General features: G+C 35.7%; 1 protein-coding gene across 7 annotated transcripts in view; it reads right to left on the bottom strand.

Moving 5' to 3' along the window:
• The window catches only part of Lrrc7 (leucine rich repeat containing 7), a 464,597-nt gene that overhangs the window by 361,249 nt on the left and 90,934 nt on the right, over positions 1-12,414 (bottom strand). For all 7 annotated transcript variants that reach the window (XM_087897454.1, XM_085677493.2, XM_048453499.3 and 4 more), the window contains exon 2: positions 10,559-10,656. In XM_087897454.1, the coding sequence (XP_087753580.1) occupies positions 10,559-10,656 (98 nt within the window). The remainder of the gene's footprint in view (positions 1-10,558; positions 10,657-12,414) is intronic.

Raw genomic sequence — 12,414 nt, 5'->3', positions numbered from 1 at the left:
TAAATGATGATGGATGTTTTCTAACTTTGTCTAATACATCATCTTAGGAGAGATGCTGCAGAAATAACAAGATAGCTAAATCCAAGCAAGGATACAGTGTTCTTTAAGTATGCTCTTTGCCGATATTTCCTTTTATTACTGTCCTGTCTTGAGTGATAAAACTGTCAAAACACATCTGAAATACTTCAGGGTGGTACCAGGTTTTTAGTAAGTCTTACTGATTTTCAAAGTGTAAGAAAGTTCAAGCTGTGAATCCAACTTTATCTAACCACTCTTGAATCTTACTTTGTACTGTGATAAAGCAAGTAGTCCGTGGAATATGTTGATTATATGTGTGCACATAGAGAATTCAACTGAGTACAGTTTCAGCTTTCTAATCCGTTGGTGTATGTGATAGTCATCTGAGAAAGGATCCTTGCATAAGGACTGGGGAGGCCTTGTCCCCTCATATGAACGCAAAGCTGAACTGCTGAACAGAGGTGAGCATCACATAGAAATATAGACGCTCTGAAAATAAGAACTCTTTTCACCTAGCACAGCTGAGATGAAGCTGACTAGAGGACCAGAGCTCCAGATTCACTTTTCTGTTGCTTTGTTTTCCAGATAGGGCCTGACTGTGTAGCTGAGGTTAGCTCAGGATTTGCTACCCTGCTTTTCTTTTCCTCGTGCTGAGATTCCAAACTTCCACCAGAGAAGTCTTTTCCACCAGAGAAGCCTATGTTGTATTTATATTCTGCACTGTTTTCCCTCTATTTATCATAGAGTACTAAGTTGTACTGATGTTTAAGTTTTTGATTCACTAACATATTTAATCTATACTTCTTATCAAGGGTAATTGTTGCAGCTCCCAATCTCTGAAAGAGAAAAGTTAAATGGTAGACAATGTAAAAAGATGATGCAATTGATTCTGGATTTGTTTCATAAACCTTCAATCTCAGCTGCTTAGGTGGCTGAGTCAGGAAGACTAAAAAGTTCAGGACTGAATTGAACTACAGAATGACTTCAAGACCAACCTAAACAACTTATCAAGATCTTCTTTTTTTCTTTAAAAAAAAAAACATGGAAAAACAGGAAGAGGTGGTGGGATGTAACTCAGTGTTGGTGTACTTGCTTATTATGTATGAGACTCTAGGCTCTATCCTCTGTAGTGGAGTGGTAGGAGGAAAAAGAAATACAAGAACAATTTAAGCAAAATGACATGTATGGTGGGAAATACACAGTCAGAACTCTGGGGTTTCACTTGACAATCCCAGGAGTTTGTAAAGCCATCCCAAGTGTAAGACCAGGTCCTTTCACTTCCAGTGGCTCATAAGAAGATATTAACATAATTACATGCTATAACACTATGAAAATGGCTAATGTTAAGACATTTTGATATTTGAAAGAATTGCAAGATATAAGTATTTAGTTTGGTAAGGTTATTGTAGTTTTCTTAAACATAATATTCAGTTCATTGACCCAATGACTGATTGACAGTTGTGTGTGTGTGTGTGTGTGTGTGTGTGTGTGTGATAACTTTTATAGTTCTTTATATATTCTAAAAATTAACTATGATATGAAGTATGGCTCACAAAACACTTGGCTCATTGTGTAGAATGCCTGTTCACTTTTCTGATAGTTTCCTTTGATGTGGAAGAATATTTTAATTTCATTCATTCCCATTTGCCAATTCGAGTTATTCCTTGTGCAACTGCAGTCCTGTTAAAATGTTCTTGCTTGTTCCTGCATCTTGAAATATTTTCCCTATGTTTTTAGTTTTTCAAGTTTTAAAATCTTTGATCTATTTTCAGTTGATTTTTGTTGGGATGAAATTTAGTCTGCATTCATATTTGGTCAAGTACATATTCAGTTTTGCTAGCACTGTTTGAATCTTGGGGGTTCCCAATTTCATAAAATAAATAATAAGGGGTACAAATGGTCACATATATCCTGATACAACAACAATGGAAGACATCAGTACCACATTTCCATATTTAGATAGGTCTCCCAAACTAAATACCAACAAAGAGCCAAAGAACCACAGGCCAATGGGATTTAGCAGATGTACCTGTAATATTTCCACCAACAGATAGAAAGTGCACATTCTTCTTAGTGACAAATGGAACTTTCTCTAAAACTGATGACATCATAGGCCAGAAAGCAAACTTCAACAACAATTACAATGAAATATTACTTGTCTCTTACCAGCCAAGGGTAGAATAATCTAGAACTCAACAGTAACAAAAATCTCAAAAAAACAGGTGTATTTACATTCTGAACAACATATCTCTGCATTAATAACAAGTCATTGAAGAAAACTGAAAACTCCTAAATTAAATAAGAATGGTAGTCATTCTTACAGTAACCCCTGGAATACAACCAAGTCAGTCCTAAGAGAAAAGTTCATATCTATAATATCAAAAAAAAAGAAAGTTAAAATAAATAACCTAATAGTGAACTTTCAGATTCTAGAACAAAACAATAATTCAGGTCCAAATACACTAGATGTCAAGAAATAATAAAGATTAGAAAGAAATTAATAAGATTGAGATTGAAAGAATAAAACACAAAACTGATTAAACAGAGTTGATTTTTAAAAAAAATGAAAAAAATCAATAAAACCTCATTTAAAAGAAAAAGAGTTAAAAACCAAACTAATAAAAGTAGAAAAGAAAAGGAACTGTTAGAGCAGACTTCAAAAAAATCCAGGAGATCATTAAGGAATACATCAAATATTATAGTTTAGTGAACTGGAAAACCTAGAAGGAATGGATCAGTTTAGAAACATATACAGCATAAGAAGTTAAAGTCAAGTTAAATTTAAAGTTATAAGTAACATAAACAGACTCATAAAGATCCAGGAGGTTGAAGCAGTAATTAAAAGTTTCCCTATAAAAATAAGCCCAATACTGAATTGATCTATTGCTGAATTCTGCTCAATTTAAGGATGAGACACTACAAAGTTTCTCAAAGTGTTACATGAAAGAGAAAGGAAAGAAACAGTACCAACGTAATTCCATAGACTCAATGTTAATCTTGATGTCAAAACTGGATAACAAGACAAAACAAAATCCCTTTAAGACAATGTCGCTGGTGTACATGGAACAAAATTCTTCAACAAGATACTTGTAAATTGAATTTAAAAACAATTTAAGAAGACCACATATCATAACCAAGGGAGTTTTATCTGAGTAATTCATTGTTGGTTCAATATGCATAAAATTAAAAAGTTAATATGCCAAATAAGTTTAAGTCTCAAAAATCACATGATTTCTTGTTAGAAATGCAGAATTGACATTTCACAAATTCAGAGTGTCTTCATAATAAATGTTCTGAAGAAATAAAAAATAAATGTAATATATCTCAGCATAGTTAATAAAGTATAACAAACTTCTTGCCAACAACATACTAAATGGGTAAAAATATCCAATTATTTTATTTTATTCAAATATTTTCTTTAAACTCTAGTATAAGATAAGGACCTCTATTCTCTCTACTACTATTTAATATAACATACTAAATCTTTTTTTATTGATTTTATTGAGCTCTACATTTTTCTCTGTTTCCCTCCCTGCTTCTCCCCTCATCTTCAATGCTCCCCCGAGGTCCCCATGCTCCCAATTTACTCTGGAAATCTTGACTTTTTCTAATTCCCATGTAGATTAGACTTATGTATGAGTCTCTTAGTGTCCTCACTGTTGTCTAAATTCCCTGGGATTGTGAATTGTGGGCTGGTTTTCTTTGCTTTATGTTTAAAAACCACTTATGAGTGAGTACATTGATAATTGTCTTTCTGTGTCTGGGTTACCTCACTCAAAATAATGTTTTCTGGCTCCATTTTCCTGCAAAATTTAAGACGTTGTTTTTTTTTTCTGCTGTGTAGTACGCCATTGTGTAAATGTACCACATTTTCTTTATCCATTCTTCGGGCTAGGGACATTTAGGTTGTTTCTAGGTTCTGGCTATGACAAACAATGCTACTATGAACATAACTAAGCATATGTCCCTGTGGCACGATTGAGCATCCTTTGGATATATACCCAAAAGTGGTATTACTCAGTCTTGAGGATGGTTGTTTCCTAATTTTCTGAGAAATCGCCACAGTGACATCCAAAGAGGTTATACAGCTTGCATTCCTACCAGAAATGCAAAAGTGTTCCCTTTACACCACAACCTCTCCAGCATAAGCTGTCATCAGTGTTTTGGATTTTCGCCATTTTTACAGGTGTAAGATGGAATCTTAGAGTTGTTTTGATTTGCATTTCTCTGATGACTAAGGATGTTGAACATTTCCTTAACTGTCTTTCAGCCATTTTAGATTCCTCTGTTGAGAGTTCTCTGTTTAGGTCTGTACTCCATTTTTTATTGTATTATTTAACATACTACATCATAACTAAAACAATAAGAGACAGATATAAAAGGCAAATAAACAGTACAGGAAGAAGTCAAACTGTCCGGATTTGCAAATGATATGGTTCTATATTTAAAAGAACTTATAAACTCTACCAGAATACTTTTGGATATGATAAACACTTTTAGTAAAGTTGTAAGAAATAAGCCAACAAAAAACTTGCTCAGAAAGAATTAGGAAAATTATCACATTCATAATGGCTTCAAAAGCTACTTAAGAATTCACCTGCCCAAGGAGGTGATAACTTTAAGATATAATAATTAATAATAATAATAATAATAAAGATAACAACAATAATAGCTTGAGGAAGACACATGTTGGAAGCACCTTTCATCCCCCTGAATCATCAAAGATGGGTATATTATCAAAACTAATATACAGAGTCAGTACAAATCCTCATCAAAATTCTGATGACCATTGTTCACAGAAGTAGGAAACACAATCCTAAAATTTATTTGGAAACACAAAAGACCACAGATAGTCAAAGAAATCCTAAGCAAAAAGAACATTGCTAGAGGTAGATCCCTTGCTCAGTCTAGATATAGTAGGGAGAGCCTTGGTCCTTCCTCAAAGTAATGCGCCTTACCCTCGCTGAGGAGTGGATGGGGAGTAGTGGGGAGAGGGCAGGGAAATGGAAGGAATGGGAGGAGGGGAAGGAGTGGGAACTGGGTTTTGTATGTAAATTGAAAAATGATTGTTTTCTTTTTTAAAGGTATAAAATATAATTATATATATGTATATGTATATATATGCAAAATGCGCAACTTCAATTTATGCTGAAGAGCCACATTTTCAGACAGCATGGCAATGCAAACGAATGGAACATAGCAGAAGCTCAGAAAGAGTCCCACACAGCTTGATCATTTAACTGTTAACCAAGATATAAAAAATACACACTGGAGACCAGTTTTTTCCCCCTCTCTTTTGGAAACCCACTACCCAACTCCCAAAGAAATTACACATGGAATTTCATCCTTACTTATGAATGTCCTGCCTTAGCTTGGCTTGTTTCTTGCCAGCTTTCTTAAATTATCCCATCTATCTTCTGTGTCTGGACTTTCACCTTTATACTATTTCAGTATACCTTTCTTCTTACTCTGTGGCTTGCTATGTAGCTGGGTGGCTTGCCCACCGTCTTCCCCCTTCTCTTGCTCCTAGATCGTTTCTGCCCAGATTTGTCCTATTTAATCTTTCTGTCTGTCAACTCCAGCTATACCTCTCCTGCCTTGCTTTTGGCCATTCAGCTCTTTATTAGACCAATCAGATATTTTGGAAAGGTCAAGTAATGCAGCTTCACAGAGCTAAAGAAATGCAATATAAAAGAATGCAACACACATTAGCATCATTAAAACAAATGTTCTACATCATAAACAAATGTACCACATCTTAGAATAATATTCTACAACAATATACTCTATGTTTGTGCTACTAAATATGTTGAAAGATTAAAAGCAAGCTAGTGTTGTTGGAACTGAGAGAGGAGGAGCTAAGTGCATGACGAAGTTAAAGTAGTGAGCAGAGGTAGGACTCTGTGAGGTCTTATAACATACAGGAAGGCCTTTGTCTTTGTTGGGTAAAACCTTAGGGTAATGTTAAGATGAAAGACTTTCTGAACTGTATTTAGGGAAATCACTTAAGGGAGTATTCTTTAGAACCTTGCAATCTTTGCAAAATTTATTTGTGGAAAGATTTAAATTGTACTTACAAAGTGACATTGAAAGACTTTGAAATCAAAATAGATTGCAAAATGGGTGGGAGGAAATGAGAAATGACCCTCAGATTAAATTATTTTTATTATCGTTTAAAAGTGAAACAAAAATATTGGAAAGAGCTCAGGCTTTGAAGGGGGTATGGGTGATTCAGGTTTGAATTTGTGGATTTTACGTAATTGAACCAGCTAAGATGTGTTAAGTCAACATATAGATCAGTGGAGAGAGGCCAGGGTTGGAGGTATCAACTGTGAGTCATCTGATTATGGAGCTAGCTGACACTGTGATAAGGTGGGCTGTAGCAGTACTATATGGCAGTGTATTTGGAACAAAGACGACTTCGCACTCCTTCCAGAAAGTAGTATTTATGGCTGTAAAGAGACAGTCGAGTGTGCAAGAGGGTAACCTGAGACACTGGAAGAAAATTAAAGGAGTATAGTGTTAAAAGGGTCATGACCATTAAAGCATCTGTGTTAATCTGTTCCTGCTGAAACAAGCTGTGGCAAGCTAGGAGACTCATCAACAGAAGAATTCCTTTCTCACAGTTCCAAGATCAAGGAGCAGTTGATTTGAGACCTTGGTGAAGGCCATTTTGTGGTTCGTGGCGGCTCCTTCTCCATGTGTGATCACAGCATAGGATGGATGAAGCCCCTCAGTGGTTCCTGTTTATGAGGTAATCAACCCCATTTACAATGATCCTCTCTTAGCCATTTAACTCTGTCTCAAAACATGTCCCTTCTGTCATTCATCAGTAATCAGATTTCAACAAATGAATTTAGAAAGAATGTAAACATTCAGATTATTTATTTTTCAGAAAGCACTTAAAAATGCTTGATGAGTTTAGCAAGTGGCAAGTAGAACTCTAAGCTTGTGTTGTGAATATTATTGTACCTTCTGATGTTGGATTCTTATAAAAACCACTCCTTTGCGGAATGCAGAGAACTGTGACCTTCCTCTAGCCAAAAGACTATGGCACAGATACTATGGCAAAGGTTGACACTATGTCTCCAGAAAATATTTTGAATTAATAAAAGTTTGAGATTATCATGGGTAGTTCTGGTTTAGTCAGGTGAAAATATTTAAACAGGAGCAAGATTCTGACTGTGAAGAGGGAGAATAAGCATCCATATTTAGAGTGTCCAGGCAGTCAAACTGGAAGGCATCTGGAGCCTCAAAGTTGTCCCCAGATGGCATCCAGCAAAAGAGGTGGTAGTTGTTCTTCAAATCTATAGGAAATAAAATAGACCGGTAGCTTGAAAGCACTCAAAAATGGATCCTTCCCAAGCTGAGCTTCTGGTAAGACATAAGCAGAGAATCTAGAACTGAACTCTTAACTCATATTTGAGAGACAATAAACAAATATTTTAGCCAGTGGATTTATTATGACTGGTGATGTGGAAATAGAAAAGTCATATAGTAGCACGAAGAGGTTATTGGTGATGTGATTGGAAGCTGGCCTAGGCGAGTGACAGGCTGGGAGCTGCATCAGGGTTTTTTGAAGGAGAAGGCATGAAGCAAGCAAATGGGGCTGCCATAGAACACTCTTTAAAGAGATTTTTGGAACAGAACATAAACATGTGTTTTTAGCTGATTAGGGATGTGGTTTGAGAACAGATTTTTATTTGACTTTTTTAAAATGAGGAATAACTTGGGCATGTATAAAAATTTGTTTGTATAAGAATCAACTCATTTTTTCTGAATATTTGCACAGTCTTGCTAGCTATAGCACAGCTAGATGAGATTAATATTTAATAGCCAGCTAAGAGCAGTGTCTGGTGACCTAATGTTGATCTCAATGTTGAAAACACTATAAAAGATTATAGGTTATCAAATATAGCCGTGTGAAATATTCCATTTATCAAAACCTCCCTTCAGAAAGAGACCCTGTCATCTGAACAAAACTCCACATTCCTCTCTGTTGTTTTTTTTTTTTTTTTGACAGGTAGATGATGCTCCTGAGCTCTCTGTGGTGCTGCTTTTCTGGGGTGGCAGGTTTCCCTGGGAACTGAGCAGAAGATGTGGAATGGGCCCTAGGCTGAACCTGAGGAATCAAAAGAATATAACTATACCATGTGTTAGCTGCACTGACAGATAACATGAATTATAATCTAGCTGTTGCAAGGTCAGCTTGATACCATCTGTGTGGAGAGTCTACTGTATCACACATTATTTTTCTATAAAAAGGAATAACACAAAATCTCAGTTTTTGGCAGTGCTGGCGATTGAAAGCTTCATGAATTTTTGAATACAATGAAATTTTGATAAAAAGTTTATTCTACTATCCTCAAACAAAAGATTTATTTGACATATGACAGTAATATTAGCAAGCTAAAAGAGACAAAGAGGAAGGGGAAGAAATCAAAAGGCTGAGTAAAACTTCGTGTCCCAGGTTCTATGCAACACACTTCATATAAATCTTCATCTCACAGTAGTCGCATGACACATCATCACCCAAATTTTAGAAGTATATAAACTGAGACATTCATGAAGGCAACACAGTGTTCTGCAGCGGGTTATTGTTACACGTGTTGTGCTTCAGAACAGACCTTTTTGTGTGCCTCGAAATTAAATAAGTATCACAATGTTGTCTCTGCTATTAAAAAGATGGTGTCTTTTTATCGGGAGATGATGTTCCCCTATCAGAGCAGAAGGAGAAATTCTCATTGCATTAATAAGGGGCAATCTAGATCTCAGGGGAAGATTATATGTATATCTATATGTATGTGGAAGTCTTTTTGTGAAGACTTGTAGCAATTATAGCAATAAACTCTTAGCTACATATGAAGTATCTTAATACACATCGTTTATACCAGAAGGAAATAAGCTTTAAGCATGAGATAGTATATCCATCATCATTAGTCTTGTGAAGTTGGTGACTTACTCTTGTCTGCCATCAATCACTTGCTTAGCTGATGATTTCATGCTTAACCTTGCATCACAGTTCCTAATATTGCTTCTTAAACTGCAGACCACTACTCTAGTCTTAAGAGTTATTTATTAAGCAAGTTTTGGCATAAGCCTTTGGCTCCGCTCATCTGGTGAGTTCTCAGATGATTTATTTGCTGCCGACTTAGATGCCACAATTTAAGAACCACTACTTCAGATAGGAGTTTATATCTTTCCTAAGTGTTGTGTGATGCCATCAGTTGGAAGCCAGTCTAGGACACCTAGCGAAACTTTATCTCAAAGAACAAAAATAAAATATATAAATAAAAATTTTCTGATAAAGAACCAGATAAATGACTCTGGACTGGTTCTGTGGAACATTTAGCCTAAGTTGTGGGCACTTGAGTCTTTCTGTGAAGTTAAAGGTAGCTCTGCGGAGCATCTAAACACTACGTGATGCCTATGTTTCCATAAGTGCTTATTGTTGAGAAGCATCTTCACTTTCACACTTTAGTTTTTATTGGATATTATTTATAAGGCAATAGGACATAAATTCAACCCTCTGGTGAATGACAGAGAAGTTACTGCCAAGAGGTATACACTGACTTCACTACACAGCACAGAGTGAGACTACAGCACACAGTGAGACTATTCACTGGCTGAGTGTGCAGGCAGTGTGTTTGATCTTTAGCTATACTTTAATCTAATTTAAAATGCAAATATAAAGTTAACAATCTACTGTGTTATCTATGTCTGTGGAGTTCAGCACAAACTTCACAGTTAAGAAATGTAAGTCTTAAAATTGGACAAAATTTAGATGAATGTTTGTCATAATGGAGCACAATTTAGTATGCCAAAAATAACTGTATGCAAATACCACAAGGAAAGTTAGTTTCATGAGTCATCTTACAAACTTCAAATATGAATATCACATCAAAAGTCTCCAAAAATCTGTTATATGCTATGGGATATAAATATTTAAAGAAAATATCTACAGACAACTATATGTTCTAATATGAAATAGTTTGCGATTGGATTAAAGTGTTTTTACAATGCCATCCATCTTTCAAAACGTTTTACTAAATTCTATTAAATTAAAATTTTCAGTTTGACAAATGGGTATACATTTACCCTTAGGCGTTTATTTCTCCAGTAGCTGGTGTTTTTCAAAGAGTGTGGCATTTTAAGAAAGAAAAAAATATTCAAAAGAGAACTGTAGCCTAAAGGAAATTGCAAAATGTTGATTTTAAGCACATTTCATAATTTTCTTTACTTTAGGCTCCTCAGAACATTTGTATGTATGGTGTATCTCTAAATCTCAAAGGAGTTAGAGTACTGTGTGGACTTTTCTGTTCCCATTTCACACAAAATCCGAATGCCACATGAAGTCCCTAAAGTACCAGAGGAATACTCATGGAAAAATAGGGTTCAAAGCACTTACTTGTATTTGTTGTAATAAAAAAAAATCAGGTCAATCTTGTATATGTTTATTGAATACCTCTCTAATTTCTTGTTTTGTACCATTCACCAAAAATCTATGTAGAGCATGGTTATTATGGTTAGACATACTTACACTCCTCTTCGGGTCTCTTCCGCAGTGCCGCACGAGCCTCCTTATAAGGACTTCGCTGATATTGTGGGGGATGCCTTCCCCGTATTAGGCTCTCCATCCTGTAAGAGAAAGACCAAGAATATTTTAATACCTGAATCTTGATTGATAATGAAACTATAAAATTTAAGTTTAAATACCAACAGAAACTTTGTAGTCCATACCACTGGGAGTATCTAAGATAGGATGGCGAGGAAGCATGGAGCATGGTGAACTGGAGAGTGCTTTGTTTTTAAAAGGCATTTTGATTTAAAACGTTAAAAAATATGACGTAAAGCTAGAGGAACACCTCAGTAATGCCGGTGCTTGTCCTATAAGCACAAGGACTTGAATTTGATTTTCAAAAACCAGTTAAAAAAATGTTAGGTGTGTTGTCAGTCTCTTGCAGTCCTAATGTTGGAGAGGCAGACAGAGGGATCCCCAGGGCTTGCTGGCCAGTCACCCCAGCATACTCAACAAGTTTTAGGACAGCAACCCCATCTCAAAACAAACAAACAAACAAACAAACAACAACAACAACAAAGAAAACAAAGTAGACCTGAGCAATGACAACTGACTTTGTCTTCTGGCATCCACCTGAATTGTACATCAATTGTGTATGTACGTGTGCGCACACACACATACACATTCACATTCATACACACTCTCACACACACAACTATGTGGACAAGGTTCATACACAGTCTTAAAAGACAATGTCAAGACTGAATGTTTACATCTTACCCCCAATATAAAGGTATTTGGAAGTAATTAGAAATAGAAGTAGATTTAGAGAATGGTACAAAGGTGGGGTATTAAGAATGAAATAATTATTCTCTTAAGGTAGGGAGAAAGAACAGACAGAGATCTCTCTCTTCCACACATGGTCAGTGAGAAACTGTCACAATGAAGAAGGCTTTGCCCCAAAACAAACATGCTTGCACCCTGAACATGGAAACTTATTTTGTCATACCGTATGCATGAGTACTTCTACCTCTGCTTAAGATATTTTGTATATTGGTGCAATTTTAGGATGTATTTATTATATTGCACTATACATTTCTACCTCTGATCAAGATATACACACACAGACATACACACACACACATATTACATTTTGGGGTCATTGTCCTCCTTTGCTGCACATATTTTTAAAGATTATTTCATTTTAGAATGAAAGCCTTAGTCTTTAAACTATATAGGTATTAAGAATTACAAGTCAATAGTCAACTATGTTAATCATACTTATAGTTAGACTAGTCAGGTTATCTAAATGCACAGAGATTGCATCGTACATAGATAAATAATCTTCAAAGACTTCAAAGAACTCTAAAATATCACATTTAAATAACTCAGGATTTTGCTGACATGAGACACAATTGCTCCTGGTAGCACCAATCTCTTCCCAAGAAAATATTGGGCACTGAAGACACTCCACTTGGAACTTGTTTTATTTTTGGCAAAACTGGCTTTTGGGCAAAAAGCTGCCCTTGTCTTAACTGCTGACAATATGCAGGTTGTCCATACTGGACAAGCAGAATACAAACAAAAATGGCGGCTGGACCTTGCCAAGAGAGGGTAAGATTTCCAAATTTTCCTGCCTCTGAAAATGATCTGCCAGATACTCTAAGCTTTAGGCAAAGTTGGTTGTCCTAACATTGCAAATGAGACTTTGGGTGATTGGCCCCGGTAGCCAACCGTCTCTGTCATTTTTTGTACATTTTCAAAGTCGCTTTCTTGCACTTCCTGCTTACATAGGTAATATTGTTTTCCTTCTCAAGTCTTTGATGATATTGAAGACTAGATAATTATGGCTACTTTACTCTCATAATTTAGATAAG

The sequence above is a fragment of the Myodes glareolus genome, chromosome 17 (genome assembly GCF_982192425.1).
Source record: "Myodes glareolus chromosome 17, mMyoGla1.1, whole genome shotgun sequence".
NCBI lineage: Eukaryota > Metazoa > Chordata > Mammalia > Rodentia > Cricetidae > Myodes > Myodes glareolus.
The sequence above is the reverse complement of the archived record's forward strand: the minus strand, read 5'-3'. Positions and strand labels throughout refer to the sequence as shown.